Below are 24,163 nucleotides of genomic sequence, written 5' to 3' on the forward strand. Positions count from 1 at the left end.
TCCTTTGGCTTTATTCCCTTTTTCTCTTTCCTTTATGTCTTTTTTTTAAAAAAAAAAAAACAAAACTTTTTTTCTTCCTTTTACACATTTCTTTTTTTCCTCCTTCCTCTTTCTCCTTTTTTTTCTCCATTTCCTTTTCTCTCTTTTCTTTCTTCCCGTTGTCTCCTCTTTCTTTTCCTTCCTTTTTTGTCTCCTTTGCTCCTCGTTCCTGATATTTCCTTTCCATTTGGGCTCCAGAATGGGAGTCCCAAACGTCTCCATGCTGAGATGTTTCCAGCAGCAGACCACAAGGGTTACATTTTTTTGGTTACAGTTGCAGGGGTCACAGTCTTGATGTTTTCTTGCCTCTGAGGGACACCCCTGAAGTTCCTCTTCCTCCTCCTCCTCCTTTCCCCTCATCCTGCTCCGATGTGCCTAATCTCAGCCCCTGGCGACGCTCTCGGCTTCCTCGATGCAGGCCCACGGCCCCCTGGGCTCTGTTGTTCGTGTCCCACGTGCGGCGGGCGAGAGCCTGGCTGGTGGCTGCCTACATGTTTTGGGTGTCCCACCTGCAGCAGGGGGGCATGGAGGCAGGCCGCAGGGGCATGGTGGAGGGGCGCTGCTGCAAAGACAAGGCGCTGTCCAGGGAGCGCCTGGAGGAGGCCTGGGGTGGAGCGACGTGGGCGAATGGGGCAGACACCTTGGCAGGCTCTTTTTCCAGGGCCTTGTGCTCCAAATGCGGCTCTTGCTGCCAAACAGAAACACTGTCTGCACTCCTGCTCCGCTTATGGGAGCTTGTGCTGCCTTTTGAGCACTGTGGGATGGACAGGGCTGGCACTGAGTAGCTCCTGTCCATTGTGCCATGATTGATCTCCCTGGAAGGCAGCAGTGGAGGAGCAGAGGCACATGCTGCATAAGCCGTGCTGTCCCTGGGGCTTCTCCCACGGGGCTGCTGCTGCTGCTGCTGCCCCTGAGAGCCTGGGAGGATGCAGGATGCCTCAGGCGCGGGGCTGGAGCTGGCCAAAGAATCTTCCCGAGCAGCCCCTGGGTGTCCTGTGGGCAGAAAGAGCCTCTTAGCTACTTCTGAGTGTCTCCCTGCAGAAAAAGGGGGCTTTGCCGGTGGGACTACACAGACCCCAGAGGATGGCAAGCTGCAACCTCAGCCATTATGGAGGGGAGGATCAGTTCAGGACACACAAGAGCTCCTGGGACCAATATCCCGCATGGGCAGAGAGCAGTCCTAGCCCATAGTGAGCAATGCTACAAAAAGCTGAGCTCTACCAGGGTGTAACATCAGGAAGCCTTGTGTGGAGTGAGCACTGTCCTTGCCAACTCCTGGCAAGTGCTGCCAGCTAAAGAACTTAGCCAGGAGCCATTGACCCCTCTGCACACAGACCTGTCGAGCTGCCGGTGTCCTCAGAGGGCTGCTCAGCAGAGGGGCTGCCAGGAAAGGCCACGTCCTCCCCAAATATTACACTGTGGTTCTCAATGAGGACCTCCACCAGCACCGCCACCTGCACACAGAAACCATGGGCGTCAGGCAAAGGCCTTAAAAGGTATCAGCAGTGTTTGCTGCTCCCCACTGATGGCTCTGTCCCCAGGGCTGTAGCTCTATGGCTGCAGCTGCAGGAAGAGCTCTGCCTGTTGGCTTGCGCACTGCCGAGCGGAGGTAGCTTTTGCAAAGGCCATGGGATGTGTGGGCCTGGCTCAGCTGTGGCCAACGCGGGAAGCTCCGTGGCATCTTCCACACACCTTGATGTTCATCTCCATCTGCAGCTGGAGCGGCAAGGTGCTGTCCTGGCCTGGACCCAGCATGCTGGGCCCAATGCAGATGGCCAGGTTCTTGGAGGTCATCTTGTTCAGTGCAGAGCTCTGGCTGATGTGCTTGAGCACGGCAAGCAAGTTCTTCAGCAAGAGCTGATTTGATGGCGGCAGTTGCTCAGCCACCCTGCATGAACACAAACACAAGGGCCCTGACGTGAGGAGGCAGTGCCTGCTGCTTCTGCCTGGGAGCAAGGAGTCTCAAGGAAACTCCCACAAACAGTGTGTCCTCCACAGAGAGCAGGACCCCTGCTTTCTCTCACTGCCTTACACATGTCCTGGGGAGAATCCTCCAATGGCAGCTGAGCGGCCACTTAAGCGCAAGAGCGGCAAGGCCAAGACCTTGACTCAAAGGCCAGTGTCTCAGCAAGGTGCCTGCCCTTCAGGACATGGGCAGCGTGAGGAAAGGGGAGGACGTCAGCACATGAGGGGCTGGCAGGTTTTGCAAAGGCCCATGAAAGTCTGGGGTCCTCTTGTGCACTATCAACACTAGCTCGCAGAAATGATGGGCCTTTGCAGGAGCCTGCCCATTAGCAGAGAAGGCCCCGAGCTTTCCCACACACCCCTGAACACTGCCACTGCCCACAACACTTACTCTTTCAGCTCTTGCATCTGCTCCTGCTTGCTTGCCTTAGCCAGAGCCTGCATCCATCTCTCGTACAGGGCCACCGAGAGCAGCGTGGAGGGGATGTTTCGAAGGAAATCCTGCAAGACCAGGGTATGGAGATGAGGCTCTGGACATGAGCCCTGAGCCCAGAGGGAGCATCCCTGACACTTGGGCTCCCCAGGAGGCAGCAGCTTTGAGCTCCCTGCTCTCCAAGGGGGGCAAGGAGGAGGAGGAGGAGGAGGAGAAGGAGTTCACCTTCAAGAGAGCAGCCAGGAGGTAGACAGGCTTGCTCTCTAGCTCCACGCTGCCTCCTGTATCGAGGGCTTCCCTGAGCTGCCGACGATCCCGCTCGCTGGCAGCAATCCGGAAAATGCCCTCTGCAGTGGGTCCCTCCCTGTACAAGATTCCCAGGATATCCTGCCGGCAGAAGCAAACACAAGGGATCCTGGGGTGCACAAAGGCCACTAGTGATGGGAGCTGGGCCTTGCCGCAGAGCAGCACGTGTGCAGGCCAAGTCCCCAGCGGCCTGGTTGCCCTACCTGGATGGGCTGGGGCAGGCTCCCCTCTGCCCCACAGAGCCTGTCCAGGGGCTGCCCAAACAGAAGGCTCTGGGCAACCGGCACCTCTGGGCACTTCCCGCTGGCCGAGCTGCGGTGCCGAGCAAACGACCACGGGATTGACCTCCTCTTCTGGGGAGGTCCACGAGCTGCCGGTGAGAGGAAAGCGAGCGTCAGGCTCCAGCAGCAGGAGCAGCGCTGTGTGCGTGCAGGGCGCTGAGGGAGAGGGCAGCTGCCCCGCTGCTCTGCCCAGCTCACTCACCGGGTGCAGGGCAGGGTCCCTCCTGAGGAGCTGCGGGGACCTCGGCAGCTCCTTGCATGGGACCAGCCTGCAAGAAACGGCCCCCGGTCACGGATTTGCCTGCAGCAGCAGCCAGGGCTGCAAGGGCCAGGCCAAGCCAGCCCTGCAGCCCACAGCCTCGGGCTCCTTGGGGGGCTGCTGGGTGCCAAGAGGCTGCAGCCTCTGGGCACAGGGTGCCCAAACATGGCCCCAGGCAGGGGCTGCCCTCCCAGGCTGCTTCCAGCCTGGGCAGCTCCTCCCTGGCTGCCCCGCTGGGCAGCGGCTGCTGTCCCCAGCCCTGCAGCCCCTGACACCTCCCCTCCACAAACACAGATACCTGCTGGCAGCACCCGCAAGGGCCAGGGCAGCGGGAGCAGCCGCTCACCGCTGCCGAAATCAGCGCCTCGACGGTCCGGGCGCTCAGCGACGCCGACTGCGCAAGAGAGCAGAGGGTCAGCGGGAGCCGCTGGGCGCAGGGGCTCTTCCCCAAAGGCCTGGGTGCTCGGGGAGCAGTGGGAAACCCAGGGGCACTTACGGGACCGTGGACGCTGATGACCTCTGTGAGGAGCCGCTCAAACGAGGCCAGGCGGGTGACGCGGGCCCCCTGGTCTCCCGGGCTCCTGCTGGGCACAGGGCAGCCCCCAGGGCAGAGCTGGGTCACTGCCCGGCTCTCTGCTCGCTGCGCGCACAGCAGCGCAGCCCCTCCAGCCACCCTCCCCTGCAGACCTGCCCGCAACGCTGGCCCGCGGGCAGCACCGCTCTGCACGGCCCCGGTGCTGCTGCCTGCGCCCCCTCCACGTGCACAGGGCCCAGGGCAGCTCTGCCCAGGAGCTCCCTGCACCCCACAACAGCTCCCCGGCAGCTCTGCAGCACCGGCAGCCTGGACACCCAGTGCCGCCATCGGCATCACTGCCCGCAGGCCTCACCTGAGCATGGCGCTGAGCCACAGCTCCTTCACCTCCTGCGACCTGCAGCCCACGGGAGAGACAAGGCTCAGGGCCCATCCTCCTCCCGCTGCTCTGCAGAGCCACAGCTCCCCAGGCCCCACACTCACTCGAATGTGACCACACAGCTGCTGCTGGGCCACACGAGGAGGAGGCTCTTGGCGCATTTCAGGCCAAAAGCCTCCTCTTCCTCTTCCCCTCCATGAGCCGCCTCCTCCTTCCCGCACAGCACCCAGAGCTCGTGCAGGGGCACCCGGCGCTTGAGCAGGAAGGAGGTGCCAAGTCTGTGGGAGGAAGAGCAGGGAGCCCCTTGGAGGTGGTGTTCTGGGGGCAGCCCCAGGGCAGAGCCATTGCCCGCGGCAGAGCCTCGGGGCGGCTACCCCAAGCCTCAGGAGCAGCAGGGTGCGCACGGGCTGTGCATGAGGATGGCACATCCAGGAGCCAGCCCCTTTCCTCCCACACCACCCTGCATTCAAGGGCAAGTGCGTCCCTCCTGGCAGCGCAGGGACACCTGTGCAGGGAGCTGCAGGTCATTTGGAGCGCGAGAGCTCGTCAGGAGCCCAGGCATCCACACATAGCACAGGCTGCAAGGCCAGGAGGAAGGGCTCATGCTGGGGTCCCTCCAAGGACCTTTGGGCTCCTCGAGGCTCCAGCAGAAGCAGGAGCGGGAAGGAGCGGGGCCTGGGGCTGCTGGCAGAGGCAGTGGTCTGGGCCAGAGGGGCAGAGGTCCTTGTGCTTACTTGAATTTGGCGAAGGCGACAGCGTCAGGGAAGAGTAGGAGGTGCCTTCCCTGCGTGCGCTGGTGCCGCGTCACCTGCACACGCTCAACCAGCAGGAGCTCGGAGCTCCTGGCAGTGGAGCCAGGGGCCCCGGGCCAGGCCTGCGAGCTGGGAGCGGGGCCGGCAGAGCCCCGCACACCACAGCACATCTGCCCCATAGCGCTGCCGAGGGCCAGGTGACAAGGCCAAGCAGCGCCAGGAGCCGAGCAGGCCTGGGAAACACTGGGACCGCTGTCCCCGTGCTCTGCTGTGCCGCTCAGCCGGGAGCCCACGTCTCCCTGCTCTCTTGCGCTGGCACAGCTGCGCACTGGGGCACGGGCGGGTGCTGGTGGCCGAGGCCACCTCGGTGCCACTGACACCCATTGTGATGCCACAACCACGCTGTGATGCGCTGGTGGGTAGGGGCCAGGGCCTGTGGGGGCACAGGGCAGCCTGCCTGCGTGTCTGCAACATGCCCTGCACATGCTGGCACAGCCAGCCCAGGGCTGGAGTTGTCAAGTAGGGCCAAGGCCCACATGGTGCCCCCAAAATGCCAAGTTTCACACCTCCTCTGCACTCACTCAACCCAGAGGTCAGCCTCCTCTCTAGGTGTCTAAATATGGCAGGAACATGAGAAAAGACAATCCCGTCTCCAAGCACACTCAGGGAAGGAGTTTAGGGAAAAATTATCTTGTCTAAACAGCAGGACTGCTCTCCACTAGCGATGCAGTAGGAAAGTCCTTGCATTGCCTGGGGATACCACAGATGCCTGCAGACACCATCCTGCAGGCAGCAAGATCTCACCTTGACTTGGGTCCATTCCAGGGCTCTGCAGAAAGATTCAAATGCAGAGAGGCTCACGGGAATGCCTGCATGCAGACACTGAAATAGAAGTAGCCGTGTGTGCAGGCTACACCTCAGCCCCAGTCCAAATGCCTTTAAACCCTGCAGGGATGTTCTTTCCCTGACTTTTCACTGTTGCTTGGCCTTTAAAGAGATACCCAAGTCCTTTTGGTGCAATTTGCTCTCCTAAATCAAGTGCCTGACACATGTATGGCAAAAGAAGAGATTGCACCTCACTGCTTGAGAAGGATGTGTTTCTCCAGGAGGTACTGTGCCACTGCATAGGGCACGAGAGGGAAGAGGCTTGCTAGGAAGCTGCTTGATATTCAAGGATCCCCACCGCCAAGCCTACCCAAGACAAAAGTACATTCGAGTTTTATCTCGAATCATCAGGGATCATTAGGGAAACAGGTGATAAGGAAGGCGATGCCTTGCCATGCCACTCATACCTGCCTAACTCCAGAGCACATTGGGTGCCCAACTCTAATGCCTCTATGGAAACACACACAGTATGGGGAATAAACACAAGGGATTGGAGATGCATGTGCAATTGCAGGGCCATGATTTCACTGCAATTACTGAGACATGGTGGGACAGCTCTCATGACTGGAACATGGCCATGGACGGCTTTAGGCTTTTTAGGAAGGACAGGCCAGGAAGGGAAGGTGGTGGTGTTGCCCTTTACATGAGAGAGCAACTGGAATGCATGGAGCTCTGCCTAAGGGAGGACAAACTGGGATCAAGAGCTTGTGGGTGGAGTTCAAAGGACAAACCACCAGGGACAACACTGTGGTGGGTGTTTACTACAGGTTCCCTGACCAAGAAGAGGAAGTGGATGAGGCCTTCTGCAGGTAGCTGTAAGAAGCCTCACGATCACAGGCCCTGGTCTTTAGGGGGGATTTCAACCACCCTGATGTCTGCTGGGATAGCCACCCAGCTAGGAGCAGGCAGTCCAGGAGGTTCCTTCAGAACATTGCAGATAACTGCTTGGTGCAGGTGGTAGATGAGCCAACAAGGGGAGGGGTGCTGCTAGATCTGATACTCACAAGCAGGGATGGTCTAGTGGGAAATGTGAGAGTGGGGGCAGTCTTGGCTGCAGTGCCCATGAAACATAGGAATTCTTGATCCCGCAAGGAGGAAGCTGGGCAAGAAGCAGGTTTGCAGCCCTGGACTTCAGAGGAGCCAACTTTGACCTCTTCAGAGACCTCCTTGGAGGAATCCCCTGGGCCAGGGTCCTAGAAGGACAGGGGCTCCAGGAGAGTTGGCTATTATTCAAGCACACTTTCTCCAAGCTCAGGATTGATGCATTCCTACAAGAATGAAGTTGAGCAAGGCAGGCAAGAGACCTGTGTGGATGGGCAAGGAGCTCTTGGGTAAACTTAATGAGAAAAATAGTATGTACATAATGTGGGAGAAGGGCCAGGCCACACGGGGAGAATATAGGAATATCATCAGAGAATGCATGGATGCAACAAGGAAGGCCAAGACCTTCCATTGGCCAATTCCATTTGGAATTAGAGTTTGCAACAGACATCAGGGACAGCAAGAAGAGCTTCTACAAATGCATCAGCTGTGAAAGGAAGACTAGGGAAAATTTGGGTCCCCTGCTGAATGGGGAGAGTGCCTTGGTGACAGAGGATGCAGAGAAGGCAGAGTTACTAAATGCCTTCTTTGCTTCTGTCTTTCCAGCTAAGGCCAGTCCCCATGAACTACGGAGTCTGGAGACAAGAGAGAGAATCAAGAGAGAGGAAGACTTTCTGCTGGTCCACGAGAATTGGGTTAGGGATTACTTAGGCAAATTGGACCCCCATACATCTATGGGCCCAGATGGGATGCACCCAAGAGTGCTGAGGGAGGTGGTGGAGGTTATTGCTCAGCCTCTCTCCATCATCTTTGAGATGTCATGGAGAGCAGGGGTGGTGCCGGAGGACTGGAAGAAACCAGTGTCACTCCAGTGTTCAAAAAGGGCAAGAGGGAGGAGCTGACAGGTCGGTCAGCCTCACCTCTGTCCCTGAAAAGGTGACATAGCAGGTCATCTTAGAGACAATCTCTGGGCATCGAAAGGAAAAGAAGGTGATCAGGAGTAGTCAGCATGGATTCACCAAGGGGAAGTCGTGTTTGACGAACCTGATAGCCTTCTATGAAGGGATGACTGGCTGAATGGATGATGGGAGAACTGTGGATGTTGTCTACCTTGGCTTTAGCAAGGCTTTTGACACAGTGTCCAATAACATCTTTATAGGGAAGCTCAGGAAGTGTGGGTTAGATGACTGGACAGTGAGGTGGATTGAGAACTGGCTGGATGGCAGAGCTCAGAGGATGGTTTTAAAGGGGGCTGAGCCTAGTTGGAGCCTGTGGCCAGTGGTGTCCCACAGCCCAATGCTGTTCAGCTTGTTCATCAGTGACTTGGATGAGGGCATAGAGTGTACCCTGAGCAAGTTTTCAGATGATACCAAACTGGGTGGAGTGGCCAACACTCCAGAGGGCTGTGCTGCCATTCAGAGGGACCTTGACAGATTGGACAGTAGGGCAGAGAGGAACCTCATGAGGTTCAACAAGGACAAGTGCAGGGTCCTGCACCTGGGAAGGAATAACTCCAGGCACCAGTACAGGTTAGGGGTTGACCTGCTGGAAAGCAGTTCCATGGAGAGGGATTTGGGAGTCTTGGTTGACAAGAAGTTAACCATGAGTCAGCAGTGCGCCTTCGTGGCCAAGAAGGCCAATGGTATCCTGGCCTGCATCAGGAGGAACATTGCCAGCAGGTCAAGGGAGAGGATTCTGCCCCTCTACTCAACTCTGGTGAGGCCGCACTTGGAGTATTGTGTGCAGTTCTGGGCTCCCCAGAACAAGAGGGATGTGGAACTTCTAGAGAGGGTCCAGTGTTGAGCAACAAAGTTGATTAAGGGACTGGAGCATCTGTCTTACAAGGAAAGACTGAAAGTGAGCTGGGCCAGTTTAGCCTGGAGAAGAGAGAATTGAGAGGGGATCTCATCAACATGTATAAGTACCTGTGGCGAGAATGGAAAGAAGATGGGGCCAAGCTCTTCTCATGTGACAGGGCAAGGGGTAATAGGTATAAATTAAAACACAGGAAGTTCCGTCTCCTTATGAGGAAGAGCTTCTTTACTGTGAGGGTGACAGAGCCCTGGAACAGACGGAGAGGTTTTTGGCTCTCCTTCTCTAGAGATCTTCCAAACCTGCCTGAATGTCACCCTGTGCCACGTGCACAGGTGACCCTTCGTGTGCAGGAGGGTTGGACTAGATGATCTCTAGAGGTCCCTTCCAACCTCAACCATTCTGTAATTCTGTGTTATTCTGTGAATTTTGACAACAGTAGAAACTGAGATTCCCTATTCTTCCAAAAAAATAGTTGTCATCCATTATAACTTTTTAATTGGACTCCAGCAGATTATTAAATAATTCAAATAGATAATAGAAATAAAATTCAACTAAAATCTTCCTGAGGGGGAAACCATTATTAAAATGGTTTCAATCTTATTTTTTTCTGCACTCTGACAAATAGATAGCTATCAATATTCCTACATCAGCTTGTCATAAATTTTTCTGATTAGTAGCTGGCTACTTGGGCCTCCATATGAATTTCTGTTAAAAATGTTGATAAAATTACTGTCATATTTTTAAATAAGGAGACCAAGAAGTACTGCATTACCCTGAAGCATTATTTAATAATTCAGCAACATTCAAAATCATGGCAGTCTCAAAAATATTAGTAATGAAATTCCAAAGTGAAGAACATATGCAAGCCAGCTGTTTTCTCATGCCCAGATTCAAGGTAGAAAGAAAATTCAACAGTTTTACCCTTTGGCAAACCATACAGTGGAGTAAAGAACACCAAGGAACAGAAAGTGAATGTTAATCTGATAGCCAAGTTTATTTTGAAAATCTTCTAAAGGGAATTCTTATGCCTCTATTTGTTTTTTTCAGCTCAGTAAAAGAATATGCATAAGGTGATTCACTACTACAGTCTGGTAGAGATTGAGTTAAATTGCTCGAAAAATCCCTATGTCTGTTAGAAGAGAATTTTACTTACAACTGTTCTTGGAAAATAAAAGATTCTTGATTCAAAACTATTGGAAATAAGAGAATAATACGGTCTCCTGTTGATCATCAGCTGAAAGAAGAAGAGTGTTTTTGAGTGACCATATTTTTTTCATGGCTACATCCAATATCAGTTGATTGTCCCATGACGGAGATGTCATTTCTCACCTGTTTGGATGAGCGCACTATGTGCCATGGGACACTCGGCTGCCTGCTTGAGCAGTCTCAGGACATATTCCTGCTAATGAGGTAGGGTTAGTTTCAGACAACAACTCTTTGCCTTCCACAGAGCTTCATCAGCATTTGGCAAATACCAGGAGGTTACCACATTAATGTATTCAAATGCTCGGCCTTGGCAGCAATGCCTTGAGTAACATGCTGGGTGGCCTTTTGTGAAGGGAAGGAATGGTCTGTAGAGAAATTAGATCAGGAGATAACTGCAATACTGATGAACTGAGAGCTTAGGAAGATGGCACTGGGGCTTACAGAGTCCCTGTAGACTTGAATATCCTTCTCTACCTATAACTATCCCTGAGTGAATTTCTCATTCTACTTTCACTTTAGTGAAGAAGTGAAGAAAAAAGAAGTAAACAAAAAAAATCTAAGTTAGTGTGATGGCCACGATGAAGCAAAAACCTCAATCTGGTTGTAAAGAGCACAAAATCAGACTACAATTAGAGAAGTAAAATTACACTGAGTCATGTTGTCACTGTCTAGTTTATTTCGTTATTATTTCAGACTTAGGTGTATTCTTAAAAGATCTTCAGTGAAAATTACTCACAAGCCTGTAGGATGCACCACTATTAAGTGTGATTGTGTGTTTCTGTACTTTTTGAACTACTGGACATTCTGAAATATCGTGACATGCTTTCTGAAAGATAAGAGTTTCCTAGAAATTTCTGGGAAAACATGTGCTTTGAATAATTTTACCTATGCATCACGCAGAGAATGACTTTCAATAAAGTATTTTCATCCTTATGTAGTATGTTTCTTTTTTGAATAGTTTCATCTTCTTTGTCTTGATGTCTAAAAATCATCCATGACTCAGGAAATTTCTGTTTATGCTGTCCCCTTCACAGAGATTAATCTTCACAACCTTCCAGGTGGATGCAGGAAGCAGTCTTCTCCAATTTTCTTAAGGCTATATTTCAGCTTTCCCAACTATAATGAAGAAGCGGACTTCGACCGCTGAACTACAAACTCAGAAGATTTAGAGCTGTAAAAAGCATTTATTAGGTGGCCTCATTTATGGTTTTGCCATTTAAGAATTGGTGTCTTTCAAGGGCTTGGTCCAGTTTAGTCGTAAACAACTCAGACCATACAAAGACTGATGAGGCAGAGAACAACTTATTTTCCCCAAGATGAATTTTTAGTTTGAACTCCCTCATAGTTGCAAAAGATTTTCCTTCATGCCAGAATGTATTTAGTAGTTTGTATTCTGTTTTTAATTCTTTTACTGCCTCTCTTTGCCTGCAGAAAACCAAGTAATCAAGCAGGAAAATACCCTAAATCTGTACCCATTGTTTCCAATCTGTGTATTACAGTTTCGGACTGTAAATTGCCTAGGTTTGTCTGTGTGTAATTCAGATGCAGTTTGCATCAGAAGATTTGTTACAGACACAGATAACTTCTGCAGGACAAATTCTGTTAAAATGTGTTTTTAATTAAAATTTCTGTCTGCTTCAATATGATCAGTGGAGTCATAAAGCTTATGACTATGAGAGATCATTAGATTATCTTGACCTCTTAGGCATTGCAACTTGTTATGCTACTTTTTGGGGGGTTTTCATTCTTACATCTTTGTGCTGAGCCAAATAACATTTTTAAGGACAGTTGTGCAGCATCAACCTTATTTGCCAAATAATAAGGACAGTTGTGCAGCATAAACCTTATTTGTCTGAAGGACAAATATTAGAATCAGGTGGATGTGTTATCGTACATATCTTTTTATTAGAGGTGACTCAGAAGCGTTCACATTATCTACTGAAAAGTCCCTTGTGGGTTTAAAAAGAAATCAATCAAGGTGTAGAAAAAAACACTTTCATTCCTTCAGTACAAACTACGGGCTACAGATAGCTTGCATTAGAAATGAATTGGAATGATGAATATCAGGATTCCTGAAGCATTCCTGAAGTTAAAATAGCTTACCATATACATTAAAGTGGATGATTGTGAATGGGTGCATTTATAATAATCAAACTCTTGCAAATAACTTGTAAAGAAGGAATAAGTCTAAATTTATTAAATATTCTATTTACTCTGAATATTGTAGTCAACATTGCATGACTGCTATAGCAATTTACAACTGATAATTGTGATAATACCACTGATATTTCTTAATTTCTTTCCCTTAAAATTAATTTGTCTCTGCAGTGGAACTGGACAGATGCTTGTGATTTAATTATACTATATATAGTTATAAGAAAGAGTTGCATTTCTGCTACTTGCATCTTCCATTTATTCCACACAATATCTATGGTTTATTTACCATACACAGTATTTCTTTTGCAGTAGATGAACACAGTCTCCAGAAGGAAATATTTAGGATTGAACACATTTTCTGAAATTGAAATTGTTGTTAAAACAATTATTCTAGAGTATTACCTAGAAAGAGTTGATCAAATAAATTATAAGTAATCAAATACAGGGACATTTGTATACAACTCATTGACACCCTTAGTGAAAAATGTCTACGTTTCGTAGGTTTACTGAGGAGTGTGAATGATAGTAAAGAATCTGGAGGAAAATTAATGACAAATAATTCTTTGTACTAATAGACCTTGAAAATTTTGGGGTGTAAGCCAAACCACAAGATTATATACTTTATATTTCATATATCTTGCAGTAATTCTGGTACAAAACACAAAGACTTTCTGAGATACACTCATCTTGACAAAAGTTGATTGATTTTGCAGATGTCCCAAGGTAATTGATTTTAAGCTAGGTGAATATTCCTGAGATTTATCTTGTTTTTCATTGAAAAATTAAAATTGGGCCTAAATCGTCCAGTTGTCAGAGCTTGCAAATCTTATGGCAAGTATATATTATAGACCATGATAAAAAAAAAAAAAAAGAAACCTGAAAAAATATTTCAAGAACATTACTGTTTCAGAGAGGAACCCTCCAAAATTCATTAGTTTCAATTAGGCAGATTGTAGTTCCTGAAATAAGGGAAGGATGGCCAGAAGAACTAAAACTATTAATGTCTGAGTGTAAACCCTGAACATGGTTAAAGGTTGTATTCAATAACTTCCTTAATTTTTGTTGATAGATCCACGAAAACATATTTTGTTTTAAATATTCATTAGAAGAAATGATTATGTGTGAATACATGGCCATGGGCTGAGTAAGGCAGAAAAATAAGGAATCGATGAAACTGAGCACCAGTGGAGATCTGCTGGTGCCTTTCTGTTGATGATGAGGATTATGTTTCAGTGGTTTCTCAATTACTGCCATGATGGGTGCACCACCTCGAGCACTGCTAATAGTGGTCGGCAGCCTTCTGTGACTCACAGATTTCCTTCACCACCACTAAATCAGTTCCCTGAAGGCCAAGTGCAGCTGTTTTAACCTCCATCCAAGCAAGCATATTTACAGCAGAGGTACCAAACTCATACAAGCACATCCTGGACCACAACAGAGCTCCTTTATGTAACATCTCCCCCTAGTGGGACCTGGCACAAAATTTTAACATCTATGGCTCTTCCAAGACCCTCAGCTTTGTGAATCTTGCGTCTTTCATCAAACTTTTATCTTCTTAAGCCTTGCTCTTGAATCAAATCGCAATCCTTAACAGACTCAGAATAATAAAGGCACCGTTAATACATAAAAATCTATCTTTTCAACATTTTATTAATGACTTAAGTTGCACTTTTATCTCTTTTCCAAGTACAGAGCTTCTGTTATAAGCAGATGCTGTGCAAATCTGAATAAGGACAATACGGAGGTTCATGTCTGTTGCCTTTCAGCATCTTGTAGATTAATTTTCTCTATCTGCAGCTGATATTTTTTCTAGTCTCTAATACTCCAAACCCTGGTTAGGATCAGGAGGTTAACCAATGCATCAGGCTTTTCCTTTTTTTTTTTTTCCTAGCAGCAGTTTTTCTTCTATGCACGATCTGAACATCATGACTAATATCTATCTGTATCCTCTCTTTGAAGAGCTGCATAGAAATGCTGACTCATACTAATTAACAGTGACATAAAGAAAGATTTTAGATAAGCATAACCACATAGAATTATGAGAAAGTTTTTTTTGTTTGTTTTGTTTCGTTTTGTTTTCTTAGAGATATACAACATTGCTGATGCTGCATTCTATTTTAGGTGTTTAGGTAACACTGTAATAGCCTGAAAGCTCAAAGTCAGCAGTTGCCTTATCATCTTGTTTTCTTAGCAGTCCCTTTATTACTTCCTTCTAGGAATACTTGCAAGCATGCAAGACTAAAGAGCTTGGAGCTGCCAGATGCCTGCATATACGTGGGCAATGTGCAAGCAAACAATCTTCCTAAATTAAAACAAGAATTCAAACAGGTTATTTTTGCAGTGATCATCATGCTCACATTGATTATCATTGCAGTGCTGGGATCTTTTTACAGATCTGATCACCAAAGCTCATCACTATCCTGCTTGTCTGGTTGTTCTTAGTATCTTCATAAATGAGATAGGCAATGATGATGCATTTATTGTTCATTCTTCAGTTGCTTTTGTTTTCTGCCCTAAATTCAAAAGACTGGCATACAGCCTGCAATGTATGAGAATAAATCTTCCTCAGGATAATTTGTTGAATAAAAGAAGCAATATGCTTTTTGACTATGAGTCCTGCTTTGAGGATTTTGCAGAGGAGCCAAAACAAGGCTTCACACATTTTTCAATGCATAGTTTTCTCTTAAATATTTTTTCCAGGATTTCATGGAAATTCAGGGTAAATGTATGCAATATATACTTTTGTATATATTTTGTATATATGTATGCAATATATACATTTATCCACAATCAAAATAAAAATAAAATAAAATACTTTTTTTAAAACTCCTGTTAAATTGTTATAACAGAGACCCAACTTGAGGAAGAGGCAAGCTGTTTTATGATGCTGTATAGCACCAGGGCTTCCAGCACGTATGCCAGCACTTTCCAGACATAGTCTGCAGGTCAAACAGATTGCATATCAAGGACTTTTACAATTTCACACTGAGAAGTCTTCATTTCCATTTCAAATGTTGGTAGAGGCCCTATTTGTTCCTGATTTGGAATTCCTACTGAAATCAAATGGTATTGAGAGCATGGAACAAAAGTTGAATATGTAACAAAGATCTACTTATATGGATTGAAAATTAAAAAAAAAAAGTAAAAGAAAAATAAAAAAAGAAAACTTCAGGTGCATCAGTATCTACAACTCTTCCTGGAACATGAATTTGTAAAATTATCTGTGGCTTGTGTTAGGAGCTTAATGAAATAATCCAGAGAGATTTTACTTTTGTTTTACTGTTGTACTTGCAGTTGTTATTGCTTATTTTCACTTTATGGTACTTAAAAGTAGCCCTCATTCTCTATCATCTTATTTGACTGAACAAATGATTTTCTTTTCCTTATCATTAAATATTTCTGGCACTTTTCTTGTATACTTATCAGCTTAACTGGCTTCATAGTTGCAGCTACTTTCTAGCTTTCAAAACAGGAACTTACCTAGGGGAATATAAACAATGATTTAAAACATTGTAAGCACTCACAATATCCAAAAGCTAGTGTGCAATGGATGGCAAAGGCATTCTTGGAATTATGTGGATTGTATTGGCTTGTTCTGTGCCCACCTGAAATTGTCAAAGATAAACATCCTGTCTTCAGATATCTTGCTATGACTATATACCCTTTCTAAAATTACTTTAAAAAAGAAAAAACTTTGAAAACATCTAATTTGGCGGTGTTGTGCATTCTAAGCTGCCAAAAAATGTAAACACAACTTTATTACAGGATGTGCTGTGAAAGTCTTTGGATTTTTATAGTGTACATTTCAGAAATTGAGATGGAAGATTTTAAAATGTATTGCATTTATGTTGCATATTTCCTCAAATTTGATTATTTATTTCTTTATTATTTATTTTGCTTATTTAAAGTTATTACATATTTATTATTTACATATTATTGTTTTTATTCACTGGAGATAATGAATTTATGATAATCCAATTTTTGAAGAAAGGCAATCCTTGCTTACAATATCGCATGACTTGAAAAATGTGCATTCTGTTCTGTATGAACAGAGAGGTGAACAGTCAACTTTTATCCTCCAAACCTTTTGTGAAGTAGACAAGAGAAAAAACGTGCTGTGTCACACCACTATTTTTTATGTGTTCCAAAAATAAAATAAAATCAAAAAAATCTATATTTTCCCAAGGTCATAAAATTATATTGGCAGTTGGTTACAATACGAAGTGTGTATTGATCACAAAACAATATATGCCTAAATGATCTTTTCTTCCTGAAACTGTGATATTCTGCATTGAGTTTCAGACTTGCTGAAAATGGCGAAAAGAAAAGGAGGTTTGCAAGGTGAAAACCTCACTTTCTACCTTAGTGGTTCGAATGCCTAGCTGGTAAAAAGACTTCAGCGATCTTGATTCTTGCATAGGGATTATTTCTGTGCATGCTATTAGTCTGCTAGTGGTGGTAGTACAACACCATCTCAGTCATTAGGCAGAGTTTCTTTGGCTTATCGTTCTCTTTGCCTGAAGGGGAGAGCTCAAGGTCCCCCAGAAGAGATGAATTCTCCTCCTAGAGTTTCTGGGCATGGTCAAAGAAAACCAGGGGCGAGATTTAACTTCATAGCGAGCGAGAGGGCTCCAGCTTTGGTTCAAGCAGCAGCCTGTTAACATTCTGCAAACATTCCCACATTCATTTTCCTTTGAATTATTTCTCAGGGCCGTGAACTTTTCAGTTCTTTCTGCAAAATCATGCAGCTTACTCTGTGGGGCTGAAAGGTGCATGCTCCTCTCAGCTCTCCTCTATGCTGCTAATTAAAGCAGTGGGCTAGAAAGCTAAAGACACAGTTTTGATGCTCGCAGTTGTGGCAGAGCTCGCAAACAGGTTTACTGTGTTGAGGGCATATGTTCTGATCATTAAATAGTTAGCAAAAGCCTCAGTGATGGCAGCAGTGGAACCCTAAGAGGTTCCCGTGGTGAAGAAACTTGTTAAGAGGGAAGCCCATCCAGTCTGCGTGTGATCGGCTGGTATCCAGGATGTGCCACAAAATCAAGCCTCACCACGTGGCAGTGGCAGCATTTCCAGTTTTTAGGTGTTTCTACTTAGTGACCAGAAAGAGGCCAAGAGATAGGCTCAAAGCACAACCTAGAATAGCTCTGGGCCTACCAAAAGGAAAACCACAAGCGATGTGTGGAAATTAAACGAGTATGCATTTTTTCAGGGGCTGGTAGTCACTGAGGTCACTGGACCAAAAATTAGGGCTCACGTGCCTGCCTTGTGCGTGTGATCTATAGTAAGATCTAAATTCCGTATTTAATCTGTACCATAAGGTTGCAACTACACCATGCTTAAAAATCACTTATTCATATACAGATACTATATTTCATAGGAGTTAACATCTGATCGGCTTTGCCTAAGCATTTTTGCTTAGGTTTTATATGGGTTAATTTGTACAATATATGCAATTAATTTGCAAGATAAGCCCTTGGTTGAATATAATGAGCACTGAGGTCTTGCATTTCTTGCCTCTAAACATATTATTTAGATGCAAAATAGTCTGAAATAATTTTCACCAGACTTGTGTTTGTTGTTGTAATCAAGTTTACACAAACTACACTTACGGATAATATACTACTATTAGTTTTGAGGGCAGGTATTGAAAGTTTTTACTTTAGAATGCAGCTTTATAAAACTTCAAATTTACTATTTGTCTTTTTCAAAAATTTGCATGTAAAAAATAGCCCTTAGTATAATGTTCAGTAGTTTACACCTCTTTTTCTCACTTTATAGCTTTTATTTGATATGTTGGAATGTTTTTGATGTAATATAGCTTCTGTTATACCTTAATGGATGAAAGACATAGTTATCTCTTACGTGAGGTTGTTCCTTATGTACTCTTCATGATTGCTAAGCAGTTAATGAGCAGCTCCTAGGCTGAACTGTGCAGTCAGGGATTTTTTTTTATGCCTACTTTGCTCATTACTGATACATTGTGTAACTTGATTACTTTTTCTTTTCTTCTTTTCCTTTTCTTTTTTAGCTCATTTTGCTTTAAGATTTCTGAGAGATTAAATAAACGTAAGTATATGCACTTTAGTTCAAAATAGGCTACCAAAATAGTTGGTATTCCTTACTATCTGGGAAAAAGACTCATGGATTATACTGGGAGATTATTTTCTGGGGAATTCTTATAAATAACAGTGACTGCAAATTCCAGTAGATTAATTTTCCAGTTGCTTTCCGAAAGCCATTCTTCTGGGAACCTCTTAATTAATAATATTTTCAACCAGTTGGTGCTTTTTACCAGCTGTCAACTCTATTAATGTTTTTTACTAGCTTTTACATTTTTTTTCATCTTCAGTTCTTTACAGACATCACTTTCATGTCTACAACATAGTTAATTATGTGGACACATGAAAAGAAAGGGACAGCTATGCTCCTCACCTGATTCTGGCCAACAAATATGCAACTGTGCAAAAAGCTGAAGACAAGTTTCTGAGTTCTCAAGTGGCCTGAGAAAGATGGGAATGAAGTCTTGAAATTTTCACATCCTCAAACACCCTTATAATACTGTCCAAAAATTCTCCAGATGTGCTTCTGCCTCCCAGCCAGGAACATCCCAAGCACCCTGCCTCCAACCATAAGAATTCTTTTGAAATATTTCAGCTCCAATCTCTCAGGTCCCATTAAATTTCTTTTGTTTGCAGCCTGAAAAAAAACCTTAAAGTAAGAGTATATGCAATCCTTTTTGTTTGCACAGCAGCTGTGTGAGAAGAAATTAAAATGACCAGCTTGTACCATCTTCAAATGAGTGAACACACTCACACTGTTAAATGTGAATGAATTAATCAGCCCCAAAATTACTTCATCTCCAGAAAAAAAGGCTTTTTTAAGCCTTAATCTTGAGAATAATGAAAATAAATAAATAGACAATTAGATTAACAAATATTCTTCAAATGGATGGAATAACAAATGAGAGTCTATTAATAATTGGTTCTAGTTCACCATTTTCTGTTTAGAAAGTGGTAGAGAAGGAGACTCATTTCCATATTCTAAGTCATTTGTAGAACACCATAAGTGATCTTATGGATAAAAGAATACTTTTCATTAGACTTCAATATTTATTTATGTATCAATGTAGCTCCATTTTTTTCATTGTAACCATATGATGTTGCCCAACAAACATAAAATATCACTCTGTGAATAAAACATCATGCTCAGCCATTAAAAAATTAATTCAAATCCTGAGTGAAAAACCCTGGAACAGCATGAAATGGAAGATTAAAAATTTGAACAAAACCAATCCTGAGGAAATTCTGAGGGCAGGATGGAGACGGTCACATTTTCTTAGGAGGAGGGCATTCACCCACCTCTCTATTATTTCCTCATGCTATTCCCATGTGGGTAAATGTTTTGCTGTACAGTTCAGCCAGATGGGAAAAACTCATCAATCTCTACCCTATTTCAAAAGAGTAGTATATAGAATCAATTATCCTTTCTGAAGCCTGGATTAAAAGTATAGAATTTATGTCAAAACCACTCCCCTTTTCTAAATATCAGAAGCACAAGGAATATTGCGCAAAGGATTTTTCCTTAAAGTATAGTGAAAATGTTTTCAATTAGTAAAGGTAAAGGTAAAAAAGGTATTTCCAGCTAGGTAGGAATTTTGTGGAATGACCCACTCACTTTTTCTTTTATTCATATATGTTTCTTTTTGGAGTTTCACTGCATAGCCTTTATTCACACTGCTGGATAATAGTTAATGTGTGCAGACTTGTTGAATCCAGTGAGATTAGTCACCAGACTAAATGGCAGAACATGCCAATACACATTCTATAATTTTCCTTTGTTTTAAAATGTAAATGTATTCAACTACTGCAACCCCCCAAAGTAATTTAAAAGACTGTTTTGTCAAAGACTACATTGCCTTCAGCAGTTTCAAAATCGCTGTTAACTTTGATAACCTGAAACAGCTAACTTTGTTTTAAAAACACCCATCTTTTGGAACCAAATGACTGGAAAACATCAACACCAATTTGAGTAATAAAACCTCACAAAACACTGTGAGAACATGAAGGGCTTTTGAAAGTTAAATGAAAAATAAAATAAACAAAAAAGCTTAGTTGACATTCAAGGTAGAATATAATTCATGTTTATTTTCACTGTGTACAGAAGGTGGAGCCAAATCATAAGTATATGTGAACTCATGCTTCATTCTTGGTTTGAATGGTTTTCTACTGTCCTAAGTATACATTGCAGTTTTATAAAAGGAGCAGCTGTCCCTGAGGAGATACAGATACAAAGTTGGAATAAATCATTTTAAAATCTAAGAACAGAAAGCAAACAATCACCCCAAACTCTAAACTCTATTTTTGATCTTTGTGATTCCCATAAATTTTAAAAAGAAACTTCTACTTAGCTATTTTCACTGCCAGCTGGTATTTCAAAAAGAAACCAGAAGACAGGGCAGAATAATGTTCTGCTTAAACGATAGGGCGAGGAGTTAAAAAATTTGAATTCTAATTCTGATTTTGTCATTAGCTGTCTGTGACTCAGTCGAGTTCCTGACATTTTTCATGACAAGCTTCCTCTATTTGTAAAAGAAGTTAATATAACCTAACTCAGTTTATTTCTAGACAGATGACTGTGCAATAGTGCAAAATATTATGAGAGAATAGTGAGTATTCGCTAGGCTTAGCGCTATACGCTGGACTCTGATCTGATGGTGTTTCTCACTAAGAATTCTGAACTTTCATCTGAGGTGATTCAGCCTTGATGTGTTTCCAGAAGGGTCTCTTTTAAAGCAGCATTTATTTATTTTGTGGGTAGATCAGTAAGAGCAGAATCTGCCTTGTGCTGAGCAAGCATCCTTTTCCCCTAGTGAACATGTTTTTTCAATACACAATGAATAGGAGAGACCAGTTTTGACAAGGAACAGCAAGTGTGCTCACTAAGAGAGAATCTTTTGATTAACCTACTTATTATTATTATTATTACTATTGCTCTTATTACTTTCTATTTTTATGACAATTATTACTATTACTAATACTGTTATTACTGCTGTTATTATTGCTATTATCTGACAATATTCTACGCTATGTGCCACGTAGTCCAAGTGGACGCAGCTGCTGCCTTAAGGGAAGTCACTTAACTTTGCTTTCAACAAGCTATGGACCTCTGAAATTTGGGGAGGAAGCTCCATTCTGCAGAATTGACACAAGGAAGCTGTGTGGGGCCACCAGCGCTTTCAGTGACCCCTAGCCCCATAGCTTCAGCTCACAGAACCTGTGAGTGCTGCGGACAAAAGATTCAAAACTATTTTATATTTCTAGATGATAGAAATCCTTTAAACAAGGAAAAAAAAACACAGGCTACTCCAAAAAATATTAGTCTGCACATTTATGTGCTTAAGTAATCAAAAAATACCACATTATTGTTCCCTGGGCATTTTGAGAAGCTTTACCTCAGTAAGACATGAAGCCAGGCCACGCATTAGTCACAAGTCTGGCTTTAAAGACAAATGCGTGAGGAAAGATATCAGTGAAAACGTGTCAAAACTTACGTGCCACCCGGGGATGTGGGTGACTGCACAGCTGCCTTGAAATGCACCCAACAAAATCTGTGTTGCATGAATATATTCATCTCGGTTTAATTTATGTTTCACAGAGTCCTCTCCCAGATTGCATAGGCCAAGGATAGTGCTGTGCATGGGAGTAAGGGAAGTGAATTTTGCAAACAAATTTCAAACAAGTGAAGACGTGCTCTGTGTCTTAAGAGCTCCATAAATCGCAAACATCTTTAACTGGGAGCAGCGCATGAAGAGCATAACCTCGCTGGTATCAATGATAATTTTTTAAGGGTCATAGGACTGAAGAGTTTATCAAATAAAACTCATTTACTAGGGCTCATTTACCAGGAAGGTGAATCAGCTTGCTAACATATTTCATCTCTGAGGAAAATATTTGTCTATAGATTTGTGTATTTATGTTTGGGTAGCAAATAGAAAACAATGGACTGATTCTGTATTAACAGTGTCTCTGTGTCAAAGGCTGAAAATTCTAAATAATCCATTGGAATTTAGAGCTGCTATTGCTGAGTCTGTGTAGAAAAGCAGGGATACCATGAACTTTCATTGATTTAACTGAAGATTCCCTGAGAAAACAGAAAGAAATCTTGTGGAAGTCACCTCCTAGGCTCAGCCCGGTGGTGGATGTCAGACATTGCTTAGCTGAAAGGTTGCTTCAGGAGACAAAATGTCAGTGATGGCAGTATTAGTGCCAAATTGCTCAGGGCTCCAAAATCTTCAGTTCTGATGTGTAAAAAGGGTCTGTGTCCCATGCAGGGTGGAGGCTTCACATCTAAGCGTGATCTTTTCACCCATCTCTTAGTCCTTAATTAAGATCCAATATCTGAAGACTGACACGTTCATGCTTTCCCATTGAACCCAGCTTCTGCTGTGAAGGACTTCTGCGTGTATGAAGGCATTTGTTCAAACTGAAAAGGCTATTTACATTTGCGATGCAAATGAGTGTGAAACTTTTGGTCACCTTGTGAAATGGGGGATCATAGCAGTATCTGAAGCTGAATGTTCTGGTAAGAGGCCATGAAAGGTGATCATGGAGACATATGTTTCTGAACTCTAAAAGACATTTTCAAGGCACTTTTAGCAGGAACAATAACAATTCATCCTAATTCTACACTATAAGACTGTAGCCACGGTAGCATTGTGAAAGCTTGAAATAGTGTGCATGTGATTTTTTTTTTTCATGTGGATAATGCTATATCAGAACCAAATATTACACATATTATTACTGCAAGATTATTCTTCCCTGTTACTAACATACTTTTTTTTTTACTTTTGCGAGGTGGATTTTATGAGTTTTGGGTTTCTCATGAATATTGGTTTTTTTATTTAAGTGGAGAAATCTTTCTCAGTCTTTCTTCTGAAAATGCTTCAAAGCCTGCAAAGCCTATAAAGAAAGATGCAATTGCAACATCTGTCAAGATGGACTGTGTGACTTTCCTCATTTTGACAGGATATGACACCATGCTTTTTTAGCATTTTTAGCTGTTTTCAGAAGGGGCAGCTTTTTCAGCACCAGTGCATATGATCTTCCAAATCTCCTCATCATCAATGGTGCACAAGGAGCCACCTGATCATCTAGTACTTTGCACTAGAATAACCGGTGCTTTAAGGGGCAGTAGCAGGATTATTATTGTGCACTCCACTCACTATCTATACCACAGACATGAGGCAGTGAAGCAGTATGGCTTGTATGTTATATTTTTTTTAACTCTCAGCAAGGGCCCAGAGACTATTGGACACAAAGCTCTGCTTCTTGCTGCTTTTCTTTTCCTCAAGCTGTAAAGAGAAAGCAAGTTGAAAACAACAGTCAGAAGACAAAGAAAAAGGGTTTCTTTTTGCTAGCCACATGGCTTGAACAGTTTTACAGTTGTAAAAAATAAAAAAAACTGTCAAAATTAACAGCCAGTATCAGTGGAAAGGAGGAAAATGAAAGAAAATAGACAGAGGAGCCAGAGGAATGATAGAGGAATAAGACTGGAAGGTTAGTACAGATCTACTGTACTAGCTCCTTTTCTCAAATAGGAGGCAGTGTGGTCTGCTACAAAGAACTCCAAAGGCAGAATCAGGATCCTTGGTTTCTTCCTCAGCTTCAAAGCTCACCACTGAGTACCTTTCTACAAAGGTCTTAGTTTTCTTACCTAGAGAAAAAAAAGACATAGGTAAAGACTATGAAAAATAAAATGAAGAGTAATAAGCCTGTGTTGTTAAGAAGAATGTTTCAGGAAGAAATTATATAAAGAAGCTTTATTTGAGAACCTCTGAACTACCTGACTTCTTCCTTCTTTTATACTGTTTCAAGAAAAAAAGAAGATACTGAGCATGAGTGGGTTTAGAAATAGCCCATAAGAATAATGAGAACCGAAGTCCAAGTAAGCCTGTTAGAACCAAAAATGTGAAACTTCTTTGAGAACTATCTAGCCACTGAACACCTCTAGAACAGCTGTATAGCAGTCCCTCTCAGAAGCTAATGCCCTATGACATTAGCAAATGAAGACCAATTCCTAATGCCATTTGAACTCCATGTCTAAGGAACTTA

The 24,163-nt window shown here is 44.0% G+C and overlaps 1 protein-coding gene across 1 annotated transcript in view; it reads right to left on the minus strand.

Moving 5' to 3' along the window:
• LOC148595212 (uncharacterized) overlaps nucleotides 1-4,145 on the minus strand; it is a 37,089-nt gene extending 32,944 nt beyond the window's left edge. Inside the window, exons 1-8 of the mRNA XM_088521985.1 lie at nucleotides 3,582-4,145; nucleotides 3,227-3,293; nucleotides 2,947-3,113; nucleotides 2,663-2,824; nucleotides 2,396-2,505; nucleotides 1,732-1,927; nucleotides 1,376-1,493; nucleotides 549-1,032 (exon numbers count right to left, since the gene is read on the minus strand). Of these exons, the coding sequence (XP_088378111.1) occupies nucleotides 549-1,032; nucleotides 1,376-1,493; nucleotides 1,732-1,927; nucleotides 2,396-2,505; nucleotides 2,663-2,824; nucleotides 2,947-3,113; nucleotides 3,227-3,293; nucleotides 3,582-4,145 (1,868 nt within the window). The remainder of the gene's footprint in view (nucleotides 1-548; nucleotides 1,033-1,375; nucleotides 1,494-1,731; nucleotides 1,928-2,395; nucleotides 2,506-2,662; nucleotides 2,825-2,946; nucleotides 3,114-3,226; nucleotides 3,294-3,581) is intronic.
• Nucleotides 4,146-24,163: the final 20,018 nt, after the last annotated feature.

This window comes from Tinamus guttatus, unplaced genomic scaffold (assembly GCF_059628265.1).
Source record: "Tinamus guttatus ecotype Peru unplaced genomic scaffold, ASM5962826v1 Tinamus_guttatus_pri_ptg000141l, whole genome shotgun sequence".
NCBI lineage: Eukaryota > Metazoa > Chordata > Aves > Tinamiformes > Tinamidae > Tinamus > Tinamus guttatus.